The following is a 19,792-nucleotide window of genomic DNA, read 5'->3' as shown; positions in this document are numbered from 1 at the left end:
TGAATGATTTTTGGCTGCTGCTTGGATGCTGTTGCAACCTGTTGTTGTTGTTGTTGCTGTTGCTGTTGCTGTTGCTGTTGCTGTTGCTGTTGCCGCTGCTGCTGCAGCTTAAAACAACAACAATTCATATTTTTTATTACACCTACTTTGGGGCTTGAGCCGAGCTGCGTCTCCGCACAAAAATGAAGGCGTTAACCAACTTTAATACATTTATTTGGGCCACAAAACCAAAATAAACAACTGAGCAGTCGACAATAGGGAAGAGCACGACTTGCTGATACCCTATACCAGCTGCTGTAGTGAATGGCCAACGATTGTAGAGCATTTCAATTATAAATGGATATTAATTTTTGTCTGTTTCATATCATTTGCTGACAAAAATAGATATCATAAGGCAAAAAAAAAATATTATTGCAGACTTTAAATGTAGAATAAATAAGTAAGTTAGTGTCAAAATAATTTAAATAAATTTGTTATAAAGAATAATGTTATAAACTGTCTTTGCTGTAAGAAGAAGACTCCCTTGGAAATGTATATGTTATACAAATTTATATATATTAATATCACATGAAATTAAAAAAAACAACTCAAATAATGCTAAAAATGCTTTTATTTAAAAAGTAAAAATAAAAGTAAAACTTTTTTAAATTGTAATATTTACATTGAAGCATTATTAGAACTTTGCTAAGCGTCTGTGATTTAAATCGAGTAGTACACACCGTCTAATCAAGTGGCGTCGGTGGTGTAATGGTCAGCATAGTTGCCTTCCAAGCAGTTGATCCGGGTTCGATTCCCGGCCGACGCACAACTCGATTTTTTGTTTCTTTTAATATTTCTATATGTTAAAACTAAACTTTATTAGTACAAATAATAAATAAAATATGTATGTATATAAATAAATAGCTATTAATACTATATACTATTTTTTTCAATTTTATTTAATATTCACCATTTTTTAATAAAATAGTAGTATAATAAAAATAATATAATAATAGTATAATTTAAAAATTCTATAATATAAAATTAGGTATTTATATATAATATATATATTATGTTATAGTATACATTATTATATTATTTACATATTATTATTATTATTTTTTTATTATTATATTTTTCAGTATATATATATCATACAGTCGACTCTTGTTATTTCAAACCTGCGTTATTTCGAACCACTTATTAATTGAGTTATCACGAGTCCCCTACAAAATCTCTTTATATTTCGAATTAAGACCATACATTTTTATGCACCCAGTAATTCGAACTAAAAAATCATTGCTAAGACGCGGTAATTCGTACTCATATGGTTAAACACTCGACAATTCGAATTTGTGAAGTTTCTTGGTGTGTTAGTAAGAACTTTGAATTTGAATTTTGGGACTCCCCTGAAACTAACTATACTGTGCACATTTTGATACTCGCTTCCGTACGAATCGCTTCGTTAGTATACATATTAAAATTTTTTATTAAATGAGTCCTAAAAAGTATAAAAGTTTGACGATTGCTGAAAAGAAGAAACTAATTGGAAAAGTAGAAGGAGGTGAGAAGAAAAGCGAAGTTGCAAAAGACTATGTTCAAGTGGATATTTCAGGATCCCTAACCGATGACAAAATTTCATCTGCGACAGATACGAATGAAAAGAGCAACGATGAAGATGAAGACGATACATCAGAGCCTTTGGCAACGGTGTCAGTTAAGGTAGCAAGAGCCTCATTGGATAACTTACAAAGCTTTTGTCTACAAAACGAAACTGATGAAACAGCATATCAGGCACTTTTTGTCTTTGAAAAAATTATTGAAAAGTCTGAGCAGAAGCAATGTGCTTCGAAGCAAACCCGTATAAATGAGTTCTTTATAAAGCTTAATTAATTTGAACATATGTGTGTACATTACGTTAAATTAAAACCCTTGATAATTCGAAGTTTTATTTATTTTCTCTTAAAATTTCGAACCATTTAATATTTCAAACATTCGATAATTCGAAATATTTTAAGAGTCCCTTGAATTTCGAAATAACGAGAGTCGACTGTATATATATATTTTAAGACTATTATTTAATAAATAAATATATATATATTTTTAAATTGTGCTCAATTGATTCTCTTTTTTAATAGTTAATAGTAATAATAAGAAAATAACAAAATCGTTTAAGAAAAGGCAAAAATTTCTTGTTCATTAAAATAATAATTCTCAAACAATTATTAGAGGACTGAAGTAGACTAGAAAAATTTCGCTTTGCAGCTTAGACGAACTGGAATTTGGTTATCTAGGCAGGGTATAGAAATTCGATCAGCTAGTCATGGGTGCAGAGACAGCGGCGCAGGACTCGGCGCAGGCGCAGTTGAGGTTGCCATATCTGTCCAAAGTAATAATTATGTTTCACGTTGTTATCCTAATTTACGTGCCAGGGCTGCCCCGACCCAGACCCAGAGTCAGACCCAGAGCCAGAACCCGAGCCAGAGCCAGGTCCAGCTCATAGCCATTCTCCATTGAACCTCATTTGTGGCCTCGCTTCTGAGGCTTGACGACAACGGAGCATGGCCTGTGCCTCACTCAGTCGCTGCCTCTGCTGCATGGCCCCAGGCGCTGCGCAGCTCCTCAGCCTCAGCCTCAGCCTCAGCCTCAGCCTCAGCCTCAGCCTCAGCCTCAACCTCATCCTCATCATCAACCTCGTCGCGGCGCATTTCACTGGAAAAAGTATTAAGCACAAAGCGAGATACTGAAAATTGATTTCTCACCTTCGTGCACGTTATGACCGGGCGGCTGTCCAGCTGTCTGATCCTCTGCTGCTCTCGCTTCCCCCTCTCCCTCCCCCTCCCTTTCCACTACACTCACTCAAACTTTGTGCCCGCTTTATAATTAATTAATATATATATAAATATACATGTATATGTATATATTATGTGTGTTTCTGTTTATTTCGCTGGCTCAGCTCGGCTCTTGAGTCGTCGTGATGCGCGATGGCAACTATTTCAATAATGCTTACGCCCCCCAAGTGCCATGCCCAGCTCGAAAGGTAACCCAGAATCCGGCCTAGACAGCGTGGCTCTATGGGCCTCGTCCCGCTCCCTTGGCCCTCTGTGCATAGCTTTGCCCGCTTAATCGTAAATAAAAATTTTATCTGTAAATTTATTGCATCATCGGAAAACTTTTCAATTCTCCAGTCAGACAGACAAACGGACGGACGGACGGGCCGAGAGACGGACAGAGAGATAGACAAACCGAGAGACGTTTAGACATTTAGACGTAGAGCCCCTTTAAGCACCTGTTGCTCAATGGAAAATTTATTTGTCATTTATTTTCTTAGGACCATTTGTCGTGGCTTTTAATTTGCTTTCAAAACGCGGCTTAGCTTTTCATTTCGAATGATTTTCCTTTTGCCCTCCCCTTAGTCACAACTTCAACTCGAACTTCAGCTCGAACACGAACTCCAGCAGCTCTCGAAGTCGCCAGACTTTCTCAGTTATCTTGTCACATGTCAATTTTAATCATTTCTGGAATAATACGGAATATATCTTTTTATATATAACACATATTTAGATAGACTAACATATATATTTATATCAAATATTAACCATTCCTAGGGCACAGACATCAGAAATTAAGGAAATTAGTTTAGAAATTAGTTTTGCTAATTTATAATTTAAAATTAGCCAACTTAAAAACAAATGAAAGACAAGTAAAAAAGTTACATTCGGGCATTACCGACTGCATAATACTCATTATCGGCTCAAATGCACTATGATCCATTTCCCATCTGTCACGAATCTCAAATCTGTATTTGCAATAGCGTCCAAATTGTTTGTTTTTACAGGGGCACGCAAATGGACGGACGGACAGAGAGATGGAGAGCACGGCGGACATTGCACAAAACCAAATACCTAAAATTTTAATTTGACTTATAATTAAATTTATTTTAGACTCATATTGCATTGCTTCTTTAAAACGAGCCAAGATGAATCTTTGAAATTATGTCAAACAATTTTTAACAAAATATATATAATATTACATATTTATAAATATAATAAATATGTGATAAATTTATAAATATAATAAATGATAGCTCGAACCAAAAATCCTTTCCATAAATATAAATGTAGAGAAAATTTCACTACCTCTATTCAATAATTGTTAATTTGGAATACAAAATACATTAAAAAAAAAAAAATGTTTATTATATGTTTGTATTATTTTAAATATGTAATTTGTTCCTTGCATAAATTTTAACTAATTAGATAAGTTATCTTAATATAAATATATTTTTTATAATTGTTTCAGCAACAGCTAAAAAATTCTAACAATTTGAAAACCTATTGAATTTTTCCTATATCTAGATTTTATTGCTATATTCAATTCTCTTCCACTTTCCTCGTTTAGATTGAAGACTATTTTAATTTGAATTACCTTTTACAAGTTCTATATTTGTCCAGAAACATGTTTTAATTTGAATACTTGTTTTTATCAATTGTAACATCTATATAGAATTATATTTTCACTCAAATTCATCTATATCCAGATAAAAATATATAATAATATTCTCTTGATTTTTCCTTCAATTTCTATATCAATAATTTTAGTCTCTCCTTTTGCTGTATTTAAATATAATATAAATATAAATACGAAATTTCGCATTCAATTTCTGCATATAATAAAAATTAATGTTTTTATATAATTGTTTTCAATTTCTCTATCTAAATAAGTATTTTATAGTTTTTATTAATACCTTTTCCCATTTGTATGATAATAGAATATTCAGTCGAGTCCTGATAATTCGATTACATAAAAATTCAAATTATCGAGAAACTAATTTTTATTAATTGGATTGAATTATTTCGATTTTTCGCGATTTTCGATTTAGCGGGGTACAAGTTATCGAGACTCGACTGTATATATTTACATATTCATTTTAATGATTTCCAAAATGTTATAATTTATATATGTTATGTTTTAATATCTATCCAGCTCTTACTCATCTCATTTTCTATCGCCTATCTATCGTATATCTTACACCTATCGTATATTATCTTCATTCAATCTCTAGATCTTCATTACGAATAAGGTTTCTTCATCCAGTCTCCAGATCTTGATAGAGAATTGAGCTGTTGCTGTTGCTATTGGCTTTGCTTGGGTCGTAGACATCTTAACTATTATTTATACTATTATATTATGCATATTATACACACTATATATAAGTCGTAGCTTGTTTTCATTTCTATTGTTGGCTTGTCAATAGAGTTAACGCGCAGCATCTCCCGTCTACGTCTCCCTTCTCCCGTTCCCAATTCCTCGTCTTCGTTTTGTTGTTTTTTAAATGTGCTTGGCGTATAAAAATTTGTATGATATGATTTTTATAGACTTCAAATCGATTTTTTTACGATCATTGCGCTGGTTTTTATGCGCTCGCCGCTGCTGCTGCGGCTGAGGCTGAGGCTGCTGCTGGTTTATGTGACAGCTGACAGCGGGACGGCTCCAAGTCAGTGACTCAAGGGGGCGCGGTGGAGCTGCAATTATGTAATTAGGTGTTAAGGCAAACAATATGCGTGGAGATTCAAATATTTGTCAGCTGAATATGCGTGCGTATGTGTGTGTGTGTGTGTGTGTGTGTGTGTGAACCGTTAGATGAGAGCTGTTGGCCTTATCGCAGCGCTGGCATCGAGCTGGCATCGCAAGAGAGCGCCATATGTTAGCCCAAATACAAGAAGAAGCAGAACAGACAGGCGAACACAAAATAAGTTTAAGGCAAAGCCAATATCCGGCCCAAGCTCTGATCGCTGCTTCTGCTGCTGCTGCTGCGTGCCACCTGTTGCATGCTTTTCTATGCGCGAGCAGAACATTTTTTATGTTTTTTTTTTTCTTCTTCAAAATTTAATGTCTTTATTTTTTGCGCTTTTTTTTTTTTTAAAATTATTTTTGCGGCAGGGTTGACCCCGAAGCGTCATCGTTGCTGATTAATAAAGCGAGTCGGCGGCAACAGCTGCTGTGGCAGCAGCAGCAGCAACAGCAACAGCCTGGCCAATTTGTGTGCTCGCATCCAGAGAAAGGAAGAGATAGGGAGAGAGAGGAGGAGAGAGAGTGTAAGAGACACAGAGAGAGTCAACAATATGTAATTTTTACATTTTAACTTTATTTTTATTAACTTAGAACTAGAGCTTAATCTCTAAACACCAACAACTAGATCGATATTTACAAGTGTGCTACTCCCACTGCCGCCACCCCCTTCCCCGGGCGGACGGGCGGTCCTTTGGGCGCTCACGCCTTGTGGAGCGCATTGGCAAAGGGCGCCGCCGTAGCCGTGTGCAGTCGATGGAACTGGCAGGCGGTGCGGCAGCCGCGACTGCAGAAGATGCGATCCGCGCACATGGATCTGGCTAGGCTCCACTCGGCGACGACCAGGACGCGGCAGTAGTCGTGGCACATGTAGCAATCCGGCCGGGCGTGGCACAGCGAGGGTGACACGTCCGTCTGATGATAGCAGCGCTGCCTGCACTGCCAGATGCGCAGTTGCTGCGCCAGTGGCAATGGATCCGTGGAGGCGACCAGCACGAGCTGCCCGAGCAGCGCCATGATACAGACGATGGTTGCGTTTGGGAGCGTGGACGAGGACGAGCACGACATGGCTTGACTGTCTGACGTTGCCTTGGCTTCTAAATGTGTTAGGCCAGCTCCCGGCTGGTTTTATATGTCAATGGCCAGGCCGTTAGGCCGTTCATTCAACAATTGGGTGGAAAATCCCAGGCTGCTACGTTACCTGGCTGCACGGCGGCTACCTGTGCATCCGGCTAGGTAATGGACAACACATGTGAGCAATGACGCCGTGACGCCGCCGCACTGAGCCACATTTTATGAATGGCCCACAGCGCTGGAAATCCCTTGGAATTTCAGCTCATTGAATCGGCGGCGAGATTTTATGGCTCGCTTAACTGTTACCTGTTCGCTGTCCGGTCTGCTCTGGCCACACGCTGTGGCTCGGGTCAGTTTTGGTGACAATTTTTATTGTTGCGTAATGCGCACTCAACACATAAACGGCTAATCCTTTGTTTCTCTGACCACGATCATAAAAGTGATGCACGTGCCGGCATCTATGGCTCGTAGTGTGGCTTACACTTAAACAGGAGCTGTAGATGACGCCACCAATAAATCAATTTATAGCTACGCAACAGAGACTGGCTTACAACAGATGGCGCCAGAAATTCACCAAAGTTGCATACATGCATTGGCATTGCATACTTTTGAGCGAGCGTTAATTGAAGGCAGTAACCGGTTATGTTCTTTGCATGATAGATGGCGCTTACACACTGGTTCTTCGTTTATGTTGGCTTCGTCTGTGCTCCGCACATTAGGTGTAGCTATGACCTACTTACAATAGATGGCGCCAGCAAAACATCATGAGAAAGGTGTTGAATAAAATAATGTAAAAATAACAGATTATATTACAGCTAGAGGTAGCTATCAAAATTTATATTTGTTTGTAATTTATTTGACTTCCATTAAGCTGAATTTCTTCTCCGCGCAATAGCTCTCAATTTGCTCCAACAGCTCTTTAGCTGCATCGTTCTGCTCTAATCCATGTAGAAAAATAAATATGCAATCAACATTTGTCTAACTTTGGTTATATTTTTATTCATTAATTTAACTTGTTCTGCATTTCTCTGCGTCCTGTTTTCTGCTTTCTTCTTTCATACTCTTTGCTCATATCATTTTAATATTAGTTTTACAATCTTCTGCTGTTGCCGCCGCTGCAGCAACAGTTGCGTTTTCCTTTACATCAGTTGGTTTAAACATAGCTTGAGAAAATATTTATATATTATGTATTATTTATGTATATATATCTTTATGTATATACATATATATCTTTTTATATATATGCATTCACACATACATGTGTGTTTATGTATATAATATATATTTTAAACATGTAGCATAATTTATGTAGCATAGCAATAATAAAAAAAAAAATTGGCTCAAAAAAAATTTTTCGTAAACAAATATATATCTTATGACAATAAAAAAACACGACGACAACGGCGGCCCAACTTGTGTATGTATGTCCATGTGTGTGTGTGTGTGTGTTGGGACTGTAGCTACTCTACATGCAACCACCACCCACGTGCCGCTGCTGTCGCTCCTGCTTCCGCCTGCTCCTCTGCTCCAACCGTTCGTTCACTGTGGCTTCTGGTTCTTTGGTGCTTACTGCTGCTGCTGCTGTTGCTGTTGTTGCTGCTGCTGCTGCGTCTCGTAGCGCTGACGCAGCGCTGTCAGCGCACTCAGCAGCCGACTGTTGGCGGCATCGAGAGCCGCGATCTGCTGCCCCTGCTCCTCGATGACGCGCTGCTTGTGCGACAGGGCGAGCGACATCTTCAGTTGCTCGCGCCGCAGCTCCTCCTCCATGGTGATGAGCCTGCAAAGAGTTTGCCTAATATTAGTTGGCCGGCTGGTGCGAGCGAGCTGCTAAACACACTCACCTGTCGATGATGCTGCGCATGGTGGACTCTGACTGCAGGCTCAGGTTGCTGACGCCGTTGCCTCCGCTGCCGCCGCCTCCTCCGCCCAGCCGCTGCAGGGCGAACAGCTCATCGCTGGAGTCGCGCAGCTCCGCCTCGTCGCGGTCCAGCGTGTGACGCAGCGTATCCAGCGTCTCCTGCAGCTGCTGAATCTCGCCGTTCTGATCGTAGCCCCGGCTCAAGCCTGACGAGTCCGACACCGAGACCGAGACTCCTGGGCCGCCACTGAGCCCGCTGTTGGCGTTGCTGCGCAGCTGGCGGCGTCGCTTCCCCTCCTGAAGTTGTGCGCAGTGACCTGCGAAAGGAAGGAGAAGCAATTGTAGTTTAAATATGTTCATGGCAAATCTACCTGGTACTCTACAATCATCTCTCTTCTATACAATCTGCATCGCGCAGACGGTGTCTGCACTTTATCTGCCTGTCAAATAATTGAAATGTAACTCAAACCAACGATATATTTAACTTGACGTTTAATTTACAATTTAACTCATCTTCATTGCAAATCTTTCAATGCTTATCATCTACTAATCTACCTTCTGTCATAATCTGCTTAGCTTATTTTTCTTTTGAATAACTCAATAAACTTGCGCTGCATATCTGTAAGCTAGTAAAAATATCTTAATATTTAACATGTAGCTCATCCTCCTTGTAAAAGTTTTAGTAGTAAGCACTGCATTAAAGCCAGCCTCATAGTGAATAGATTCAAATTCTTCGCTGATGATCAATGAAGTCGAATTTACTCCCATGATTCAGGCTCCTTGTATCATTCTATCTCTCATTCTACTCCTCAGGCTATCCATAGCTCAATATCATTATATTAGTATCTCATTTTTGTAGTAAGCCTATCCCTTAGCTAGCTGATAAATTCAACTTCTTTGACAAGCAGTTACATTTATCCTCATGATGCATCTTCCTGGTAAATTTCCTACTCCACTGAAAACTGTCTCTCATTCTAATTGTGCTCTACTCCTGCCTTCTGATTGCCTCTCAACTCACCCTCCGTATCGGTGCTGCTGTCGGAGAGCGTTCGCGCCGAGTCGAGGCTGAGCCGTCGCTGGGCGACCGCCGTAGAGGATGTCGCCGTGCTGCTGGCCCCGCCGCCGCTGCTGGCGTATTGCTTGTGATCCTGCTGCAGCTGCTGATGCTGTTGATGTTGAGTCTGCTGCTGCTGCTGATGTTGCTGGTGGAGATGGTGATGGTAATGCTGCTGCAACTGTTGCTGCTGTTGCTGCTGCTGCTGCGTGGACATGGCATAGGCCACGGCCAAGCCAGTGGCGTTGTCGTAGACGTCCTCGCGCTTGAGCGGTCCATTGAGACGGCCGTACGCGTGGGTCGGCTTGCTCGAGTTGGAGTTGGAGTTGGAGGAGCTGCTGCCGCCGCTGAGCGAGCGCTGCGCCTCCAATTTGCTGACCACATTGGCGCCGGCAGCCGCTGCCGCCGCATAGCTGTAGTGATTGTCCGTGGACAGCTGCTCGTCCGAGGAGCTGGGCGTCAAGGTGGCCGCATCCAAGGTGCCGCCGCTGTTCAAGAAGGCGGCCCGTGCCGCCACCAGTCCAGCGCCCATCAGCTTCACACGGCCGCCAAAGGAAGTCGTCGTCGTCTGCTGCTGCTGCTGCTGCTGTGGCGTGGGCGGGCCGCGTGTTGAGGCGGTGGGCGCGGTGCTCTGCAGCTGGTACGAGGGATTCTTGAAGGCCAGCGGAGCGCCCAGCTTATGCGACGACTGTTGCTGTGGCTGCTGCGGCTGCAGCTGGCCCTCGACTGGACTGGAGGACTGTGCGGGGGAGGGATTCGTGGAGATGCTCTGGTAGCCGGAGCTGCAGTGGCTGCTCTTCGCCGAGAGCTGCTGCTTGTTGTGGGCGTGGCCATGGCCATGGGCGTGACTGCCGCTGGGCTGTGGATCCACAATCACATCCTGCTCCTCGGCGTACTTGATCAGATCGTCCAGATCCTCCAGATTCTTGGGCATATACGAGTTGGGATTGAACGGCGCACGCGGGTCGGGTATGCCCAGGTACAGGTTCAGATTGTGACGATTGACGCGCGTGCCGCGCGGCGCTGCTGCGGCGCCCGCCTTCAGCAGCGGCGTGGGCGACTTGCGCACGAAGGCGCTGCTCGTGTCCAGGCCAGAGATCTGGATGAACTCGCCGTGCATGTCATCATAGCTGCCGCTCTGATTGCTATTGCTGCCGTTGCCACTGCCAGTGCCTCCGCCATTTCCATTGCCATTGCCATTGCCATTGCCGTTGCCATTGCCATTATTGTTGTTGTTGTTGCGGGGCAAGGTACGCGCCCGGGAGCTGCCACCCGTGGAGCTATCATAGTCTCCATTGCCGTTGGCGTTGCCATTGTGATTGACCACATACTGATAGGTCTGGCCCAGCCGCTCCATGCGCTCCAAGCGCTCCATGGTGCTGGCAGCACTCGTCTGCGGAGCCGGCGGGCAGTGCTGGTTGAGATGCTGGGCGGGATGCTGCTGGTGCTGGTGCTGATGCAGCAGATTGCTGCTGCTGCCGTTCAGCGAAGAGGACGCCATCGAGCTCTGCGACTGAGCGTGCTGCAGTACCGGACTGTTCATGTAGCCGGAGCCACCACCTGCCCCTCCTCCTCCTCCTGCTTGGCCCGCAATGGAGCTCTGCGAGTTGGAAAGCAGCTGATGCGAGTGCTGCTGCTCCAGTTGCTGCTGCTGCTGCTGCTGTTGCTGCTGTTGCTGCTGCTGCTGCAGACGCACATTCACCGTGGGATCATTGTAGCGGAATATGTTCTTCTCCAGTGCGCTGGGCGTCAGCACGCCTCGCATGATCCCACGCTCTGCGGGCAGTGGCTTGCTGACCACCGCATGCTGCGGCTGAGCCAATTGCTGCTGCTGCTGATGTTGCTGCTGCTGATGTTGCTGCTGCTGTTGTTGCTGTTGCTGCTGGTGCTGCAGCGAGCTGCTCGAGCTGCTGGGCACCATGCCAGAGCCAGCAGTGGCATCCGGCTGACGATTCTCCTGGTTCTCACTGGCAATGCTGTGCGTGGACATGACCGTGGGCAGATAGCCGGAGGCCAGGGCATGGCCCGCGGACAACTCCTTGGCACGGCTGATGTCGTCGAGTATGTGCTGCAGGGGATCGAGCTCGTGCTGGCGCGCCTCCGGCAGCTTGGCCAGACTCTCGCTGAGCAGGCTGTGCAGGATGGAGAGCTGCTTGCCCTGGTCGATGTAGCCCGCCCAGTCCAGTATGGAGTCGGGCGTGGCGTGGTCGGGCCGCGTCGAGATGTACTCCAAGAACTGCTGCATGCGCCCCGCCTCCTGCTCGAGAAAGTCGTTGAGGAACTCCATGAAGTTCTCCTTGCCCTGGAAGCGCGTGAAGTTCGCCAGCGTCTGCAGCGTCTTGGCCACCAGCGTCAAGTTGCGAGTGGCGCGCGCCGACGGCAGCTCGCTGGTGATGTTGAACAGCGACGGCGAGAGGATCGCCGGGCAGAGGAAGCGCAGGAATATGCTGGCCGAGATCAGATTGTCAGCCATGTCCTGGCGGCCCAGCTGCTGCAGGCGCTCCCGGAACGTCGCGAAGCAGGCGCGCAGCTGGGGCGGAAAATGCTTGTGCGACTCGTAAATGCATTGCCAGGCACTGCGCACAGCGGTGCGCAGCGCCGCCTGCTGCCGCTGCAGCGAGCCGGACGAGGAGCCGCTCGTCTTGGTGGGGTCCACCTCGCAGTCGCGGTCGGACTGGATGAGCTCGTTGATGGGCGCCGACAGTGTGTCCTGCAGGTACTGCTCGCCCGTCAGCTTCAGAAACGCCTCCATGCTCTTGGTGGCCAGCGAGTTGCCGCGGAAGGTCAGCCGCTGGTCGCCCACGCGCAGCAGGTCGAGGGCCACGACGTCGGTGAGGAAGGCGCCGGCCAGGCCCTGCGCGTGCATCAGCAGGACGAGCGCCTGCCCAATGTCCTCCTTGGCCTTGACCCCGATCACCGGCTCGAGCGTCTCGCAGACGCGCTTGTAGTTCTCCTTGAGGTAGGCCAGGAAATTGCCATAGACATTGATGGGCAGGATGTCGGTGCTCTGGAAGCGGCACTTGATGCGCAGCGTCGGCTGCAGCTCCCGCTCCTTGTCCTTGCCCAAGCCGCCGCGGCCAAGACTGTCGCCGGCCTTGTCGCTCAGTATGGGATACCAGTCCTCGCAGTAGGGCCGCGAGGTCACCTCGTGCACGGGTATCTTCACCGAGCCCACGAACTGGTACTTGTCGCGCTTCTTCTTCTTGTCGACCTCGCGGAACACATTCACCGTGATCACGTTGATCTCGGGTATGTCGGGGAAGTCAAAGTACTCGCCCCAGAACAGTAGATCCGTCTGCAGCTTGACGCTCGTCCGGCCGTACAGCGTCTTGTCCAGCTGCAGCTCGCAGAAGTATTTCTTCTTCGCCGGCAAATTCTTTGCCTCGTACACCCACAGCTTCAGCGAGTTGTCCATGCGGCGTGTGTGCTCCGCATTCGGGGCGATCGACTTGCGCAGCGAGTAGATCCACAGGTCTCGCTCCTGCCGCGACCCACACGAGTAGTAGCGCTCGCCGCGCGGACCGCCGCGCACCTGGAAGCAGTGTCGGCGCCCCAGCACCGACTGATGCACGGGCGCAACGCCCACAGCGCCGCTGCATGACAAATCTGTAGCGAGAGGAGCAAAGTAACGAGTGAGCGGGGCGTCTAACAAGCCAACAAAATAGTATATCTGGCGGGCAGCTAAGTGGGTGTGACGAGTATCGCGCGAATTCAATGAGAAATGAGTAAGTCTTAAGAGCAAGTAGAAATGAGCATATCTGGGAAAAGGATTTTCGATTAGCGAGTTACCTTCAAGAGTAACGAGTAGTTGCAATGAATGAAGAAAAGGCAATTGAGAAATGTAACGAGTAACGAGTAAGTCGGGCAATTAACGGACAAGTTGAAATAACACAAACTAACGAGTAGCGAGTGAGCTGCAACTAAAATGAAGTAAGTCTTAGGAGTAGCGAGTAGACTCAATCAATGAGCAAGTAGAAATGAGAAGCAAATCTGGGAACAGAATAAAGAAGCAGAATGAAGAAACAGGAATTGAGAAATGTAACGAGTAACGAGTAAGTCGGGCAATTAACGGACAAGTTGAAGCAGTGTAAGCAACAAATAACACAAGCTAACGAGTAGCGAGTGAGCTGCAACTGAAATGAAGACTTACTAGTCAGGAATCGATTTCTCAAGTATCGAATGAGTGGAAATCAATTTGCAAATTGACGAGAAATTTTACAAGCAACGAGTAGGTTTCTTTGAGTCGCAAATTAGTTTAGAGTGTAACGTAGTAGCTTGTTAAAGAAACCTGAGTTCATTAAGCTTGCTCGCTAGTCGACAGACTTTTTCAAGTGTAACATTTTTACAGAACGAGTAAATCTTCGGAGCAGCGACTAAAAGTAATCGAATCAAAAAGGGCTCAAAACTCAATTAACATACAAATAAATTCATAGGCAGACCTAGTTTTTTTCGACTAGGCTGAAGAAACGAGTAAGTAGATCTAATCGATAGATTTATGGAGCTCGATTGTCGAGCGACTAATGTGACTTTATAAAATTAAAATTAATGTGAGAAACTTTAGAGAAACTAACGACAAGCTCTCAATCATCGCGACTCAGAATGCAGCTCACGCCAAATAGCTATTGCTGATGGAACACTTACCAATGGTGGACATGACGGCATGACTCGAGAGCAGGCTCTCGTGGGAGCGCGAGCCACGCAGACCACCTGATCCGCGCTTGGTGCGCTCCAATTTGGTGACAGACTTTGTACGCTTGAGAGGATTCGATCTGTGAATGGGCAGAGAGCAGCGACGTTAGTAACTCATGATTAGCTCAACGGCTGCACACCTACCTCTTCGAGAAGAAATTGGTAAAGCGCGAGGTGGCATTATGCTCCGTCTGATGCTGTTTGTTGCCCAGAATGGGTGTTGTGGGCGCCGAGCCGCGTCGACAGGCCTTCTCATATGAAGTATCTAGAAGTGGATCAAGAGGATAGAAGAGGTTCGATTAGTTTCAGGAATTCAATATATGTAGTCAAAGAAATGCAAATCAAAGTCGATTACCCGCACTGATATCGCCCAGTTAAGCTAAACGATACATATCGGTTAACGATAGATATTATTTCGAAATTGAAAGCTGAAAACAAAGTTGAGTAAAACAAATCTTGTCCAAGTTTGAATTTTTATTTGCGACTTGAATATTCGATGTTCGATATATATCGATATATGTACATATCTATCATTTATCTGAAGATACGATAATTTGTAGGCTCATATATGCTATTTATTACACTTTGATCAGAGTTCCATCCAGTATCCCCAGTCATTTATCGATCAAAGGTTATCGATAGTTAAATGATATACAGAAATTGGTATTTCAATGAATATATTACAATTTATTGCAACTTGAATTCAGCTATTGAGTTTCTGTTGTGCATTGTTTAATAATTTATAAGGTTTTCTGTGTGTTTAGTTTTTAATAATTCCCGATTAAATCATTGGTATTTCAAATATTATATAAAAATACAAAACTTGTTCGTAAACCAGTCTCTTGAGTCGTGCATATCTTTTTGCTGGCGTATGTCGAGATGACGTTCCTATTGTTGTTTCGTTTTTGCAGTTTGAAGTTTTCGAAAAAGATCCGTTAGTCGGGCATTAGGGGTATTACGGGTATTTGGGATATTTATCCTAATCCATGGCATTGTCTGCAGGAATTACGTTTGTGGTTTTATTTTGATCATTTTTTGTCTTTTTTTTTTTGTTGTTGCTATATTTCTTTCTTTCAATTGAGCAGAGACAAAGGAGAGGCAGACAACGGAGTGTAGAACGAACCCGCACAACGTGCAACCGGTTTAGCTTGGATGCCACACACTCCACACACACACACACAGACAGACAGACAGACACGCAAGGCTGAGGAAAAGGTGGCCCAAGTGGCAGCTGCTGCACATCACCTGCCCCGGTTGGACGCTGCTGCTGCCACGCCCACAGCAAAAGGCTGCAGGTACTGAATGCCCAATGATTCATGATTCATCAAACTGCCCCGAAATAAGAAATAAAAAAAAACATCAAACAAAAAGGTAAACGAGGCTGCTGCAAAACTGGTTTCCGTTGATCTTCTTTTGCTTATTATTATTTTGCTTCTTATTCGTATCGTTCTGGTCCAGCTTCTTCTTGCTCTTCTGCTTCTTCTGCTGCTGCTGCTGCTGCTGCTTTGCGTATCCGCCCTCACAAAAGAACCTCTAGAGTCGTGAACACATGGAAACGACCTTGTCAGCCCACCCAGCTCGCCAAGCTTTGGGCCCTTTTTCTTTTCTCATTCTAATAATCATTTTTTTTTTTTTCATTTCCATTTCTGTTTTGTTTTGTTTTTGTTTTTGTTTGTGACTCATCAAGCCAAAACAAACATAATAATTTTTGTGCTCTGACCCCGCTCTACAGCGCCTCTACCTCTCTCTCTCTCTCTCACTCTCTTTCACTCTCCACCTCACTCTCTTTCTCGTAGCTCCTTCATCATCTGTGATTTATTCATATTTGATGAGCTTCGCCTTTTGGGGGCAACTCTTCCGCAACGTTGATTCATTTCCAGTTGCCCAGAGATGCAAACACTGCGATTTGTCATCAAATGAAAAGAACCCCTAAGCAACCACAGTTGGCATTACAGCTCGACTACCAAATACCCTGCATCATTAAGCCGTTTCTTTAGTTTATGCCTCAACGATCTATCTATGTAGCTGAAAAAGAACCATTAATAGAGTTCATATACCTCTTGTCTCGTGAGTTTTAAGCCAACTAACTCTATGATCTATTGCTGACTACTTTGACATATACAAAATACATAAAATACCAAGACAATCGAGTTACACTTATCTGGCTCTAACGCCTCTTTATATATCATCTTATCATATTATATCATATACCTTTATCATATCTTCAAAAGAATCTCGAATCTCATATCCTAACTAGCCTTTCTGTAACTGCTCTAGGGTATCACTTGTACAGCTTTGAAATTGTGTCATATTTAGTCGGTTGTTGTTGTTGTTGTTCTCGTCTTCATTTATTTAGAAGAGAATTTCTATACAAGATCCGAGCCCGTTGAAACATTCTCCACTCTTGGCCGGCCCCGAATAGGCGCTGCCCACAAACGGCCGCACAAAGAAGAGGAAGCACAAAGCAAGAAGATATAGCCCCAGTTACAAAAATGGTGCAGATTATGATTATGATTTGAATAACGCACCCAACGCCCACATGCTCACGCCCACTGAACAAAAACACGACCCAATGGCCAATGCCCATGTAAAGCGACGTCGGCGCACCCAACAAAAGCGCACAAATGGTTATGTTTACAAGCGGGAGATAGATAGATATAGATATATAGAGAGAGAGAGAGAGAGAGAGAGAGAAAGAGAGAGACGGAATGATTGGAATGAGGCAGAGCCACTTAATGAATAGCTGAAGTGGATGGAGCACAGCTATGATTATGATTGTAATAGATCAGTTGGGAGCACAACAGTGAGCCATAATTACCGAGGAAGTCGTCTCTGGTTATCATTATTATTATCAGCAAATATATGGCCAAGATGAATATGAAGTGCAAAATGATGTCATGTGACAGAGCCAAGGAAAGTCTTTCGGTATAGAAAGAATTAATAATAAATTCAAGTCAAAAAATTCATATCTAAACAAAAACTCTTGGGGAGCAAGACTTTGGGAGACATACAGCAAGTCTAGAACTTATTTTCTTTCAACTAATATAAGCCCCACTCTTAATATTTTTCCTTCCTTAAGCTCATATAAACATTTCAAAAACTTCTCAAAGTTTCCGGTGTTCATAATCTATGAAATTTACGTGCTTTCAATTTTTGTACATTTTTAAATTAACATTTTCACGACTTTTCATGTTAGCAGTCGCACGTTTTTTGTGTTTTTCCAATCAGTAGCTCTTTTTCACTTTAGTTAATTTTTTATAACATTAGCGTCTATGAGTTAATGTTTGTATATTTATAGATCGTATCTCAGCACACTTGACATTTCCACATATTTCAATTGGAATTTATGGCAGTTCGTCTTTGTATACAATATTTATATAAAGTAGTTTGAGAAGTGTTTCTGACTGTCTTATCAGCAGGGAGAGCTATTTATCATGGCTTTATGACGGATCTGATATGCTGCTGAAATGAAATGGGTTCAATAAACACATTTCCAATAAATATTGAAGATCTTGAAAGTGTGCTATCAACCCAACAAGAAATATCTATAGACTAAGGCCTTCAATTGTAATCTATTGTAAACAAAAAATTATTTTTGCTGTTTCCAAAACATAGGGAACTGATAACGATAACATAACAAAGCGTTCGCTTAGAAAATCGCTTTTATAAGTTTTGTCGCCTGTTTAGTATTTGCCAATTCTATTTGAGAGATCGCTATCACTGCCGCATATGGCAAGGCCCAGGGCCAGGGCCTATTACAGCGTCGAAACTAACTGCAAGACAATTTTGGTCAACAGCTGAAGATGAGCCAAGTTTTGAGGAGGCAGCGACCTCCACATGAGATCTCTGATCTGAGCATACGAGCATTTTGTGTTTCGCATTTCGAATTTCGTATTACGAATTTCGACTGCTTTTGGTGATTTCATCTTTCGTCGACATTTTGGTATGCGTTCCAAAACGGATTTCAAATCGTGTAAGGCCAGTGACCAATGGGGGGTTAGGGGGCAGTGAAAGCTATCAAAGTAACAAGCAGCAACAGCAATACAAGCTAACTTTGATGCCAACGCATGGAAAATGGGTTGGAAAACGAAAACGCCGACGAATATATATGTATGTATATATACATATATGAATAGATAGAGATTGGTTTTGCTTCGCCGATAAGGTCAACTCAATTAACGGCGCGTTAAACAAATGTATTTTCTCGGATCTCACACGATCCGTCAGCTTGAGCTGATAAATGGTCGAAAGCGTAAAGAAGATACACAAAACAGAAGTAGGGACTAGAGTGGGACAGTGAGAGAGATAATGGGAGCGGGACCGAGAGCGTGGCCTAGCGAAGATCCGAAAAATGTCCACACTGGCTGTACGCGTCGGCAGCAGATGCGTTTGCGCTTGCGATCCAGGCCGATAAGCAGGCTGGAAAACAGTCGGGGGCCAATCAATAAATATGAAAAGTGCATACACACACGCACACGCACGCGCGCGCGCACACATGCATGACACTCTTCAATATGCACATGTGTATTAAGTCCCTCTCTCTCTCTCTCTCTCTCTCGTGTGTGAGTTTGCATTTCAAAACACATTTCCAGCAAATGTTTGATTATGTGTTGTCGTTCTATCACAGTTTTCCGTGCATTTGTGTGTGTGACTTTATCGAGAATCGCTCAGCTGAGTAGCAGTTACAAAACCGTTTTCTCGTCTTATCAAATTTCAAATAAAATGCAACAACGCTTGACTGCTGTGCACGTCCCTCCATCTCCATCTCCCTCTCACTCTCCCACGCTCACACTCTTGCACTCTGCGTCAGTCACTCGATCTGCTCCTTGCACTCTTGCACTCTCGCACTCTGGCTGCCTCTCTGCTCTCACCCAACAGCAACTGCTAAACATGCACAAAAAATGCCAACAACAATTTAGAGTTTTTAAATAAAGCGGCCCGTTTGTTTGCCGTTTACTGTTCGCCCGCTCTCTTACTGGTTTCCTACTGCTCTCTCCCTCTCTATGTGTGTGTGTAGCAGCATTCTCTTTTCATTCTGCTGCGCTCTCAGCTCACTCAATGTTCCAACTGCTGGCTAGTTCAGCACCTAAACTGGTTTTCGGTGCGGGTGTCAGTGTGCGTATATGTGAATCACAATAAAAAGCAGCAAAAAAAAAAACTAAGCACAAAAGAAACAACACAAACAGCGGCGACGCGCAATGAAATTGAAATTGTAGGCAAAAACTGGGAGAAAAAAATTATTAAGCAGGGACCGCTGAACGAAAGACGGAACAATAGAGTGTTTGTGTGTATGAATGAACTAAATACATACATAAATAAGTACATGTTGCAGCTTATTGTTAGTATGCCACACGTGCGTGCGTGTGTGTGTGTGTGTGTATGTACAGAACATTAGCATAATCGAAGCAATACTCGAATATTTCTGGCTTTCAATTTGCAAATATTTGATTAATTTGCCATGCTAATTTCATTCGTATATAGAATGATAAGACAGTCTAAAATCAAATTTCGAGTCTATATATGTATGTATGTACAGTGGTCCATAACTTATTAGAACCAGCGCCTAA

At 43.8% G+C, this 19,792-nt stretch overlaps 2 protein-coding genes and 1 non-coding gene across 10 annotated transcripts in view; 1 reads left to right on the top strand and 2 right to left on the bottom strand.

The window, feature by feature from the left end:
• The first annotated feature begins 733 nt into the window (after positions 1-733).
• Trnag-ucc lies at positions 734-805 on the top strand. Its single transcript has one exon. It is a non-coding gene; the product is annotated as a tRNA-Gly (tRNA).
• Positions 806-6,130: 5,325 nt separating this feature from the next.
• On the bottom strand, positions 6,131-6,699 carry LOC6584790. Its single transcript, XM_002010396.4, has one exon. The coding sequence runs from the start codon at positions 6,616-6,618 to the stop codon at positions 6,253-6,255; it is 366 nt and encodes a 121-aa protein (XP_002010432.3). The 5' UTR covers positions 6,619-6,699; the 3' UTR covers positions 6,131-6,252.
• Positions 6,700-7,597: 898 nt separating this feature from the next.
• LOC6584789 (ras GTPase-activating protein raskol) overlaps positions 7,598-19,792 on the bottom strand; it is a 58,513-nt gene continuing 46,318 nt past the window's right edge. For 4 of the 8 annotated variants that reach the window (XM_032732487.2, XM_032732488.2, XM_044007009.1 and 1 more), the window contains 5 exons: positions 14,370-14,490; positions 14,178-14,305; positions 9,501-13,142; positions 8,466-8,799; positions 7,598-8,416 (listed from right to left, as the gene is read on the bottom strand). In XM_032732487.2, the coding sequence (XP_032588378.1) occupies positions 8,191-8,416; positions 8,466-8,799; positions 9,501-13,142; positions 14,178-14,305; positions 14,370-14,490 (4,451 nt within the window). In that variant the 3' untranslated portion in view covers positions 7,598-8,190. The remainder of the gene's footprint in view (positions 8,417-8,465; positions 8,800-9,500; positions 13,143-14,177; positions 14,306-14,369; positions 14,491-19,792) is intronic. The other 4 variants (XM_015161620.3, XM_002010395.4, XM_044007010.1 and 1 more) reach the window with 1 other exon arrangement.

This window comes from Drosophila mojavensis, unplaced genomic scaffold (genome assembly GCF_018153725.1).
Source record: "Drosophila mojavensis isolate 15081-1352.22 unplaced genomic scaffold, ASM1815372v1 contig_136, whole genome shotgun sequence".
Lineage (NCBI taxonomy): Eukaryota > Metazoa > Arthropoda > Insecta > Diptera > Drosophilidae > Drosophila > Drosophila mojavensis.
The sequence above is the reverse complement of the archived record's forward strand: the minus strand, read 5'-3'. Positions and strand labels throughout refer to the sequence as shown.

Bases quoted from the DNA above. Each gene is read 5' to 3' on its own strand.
- LOC6584790 (XM_002010396.4), bottom strand. From the start codon at position 6,618: ATGTCGTGCTCGTCCTCGTCCACGCTCCCAAACGCAACCATCGTCTGT.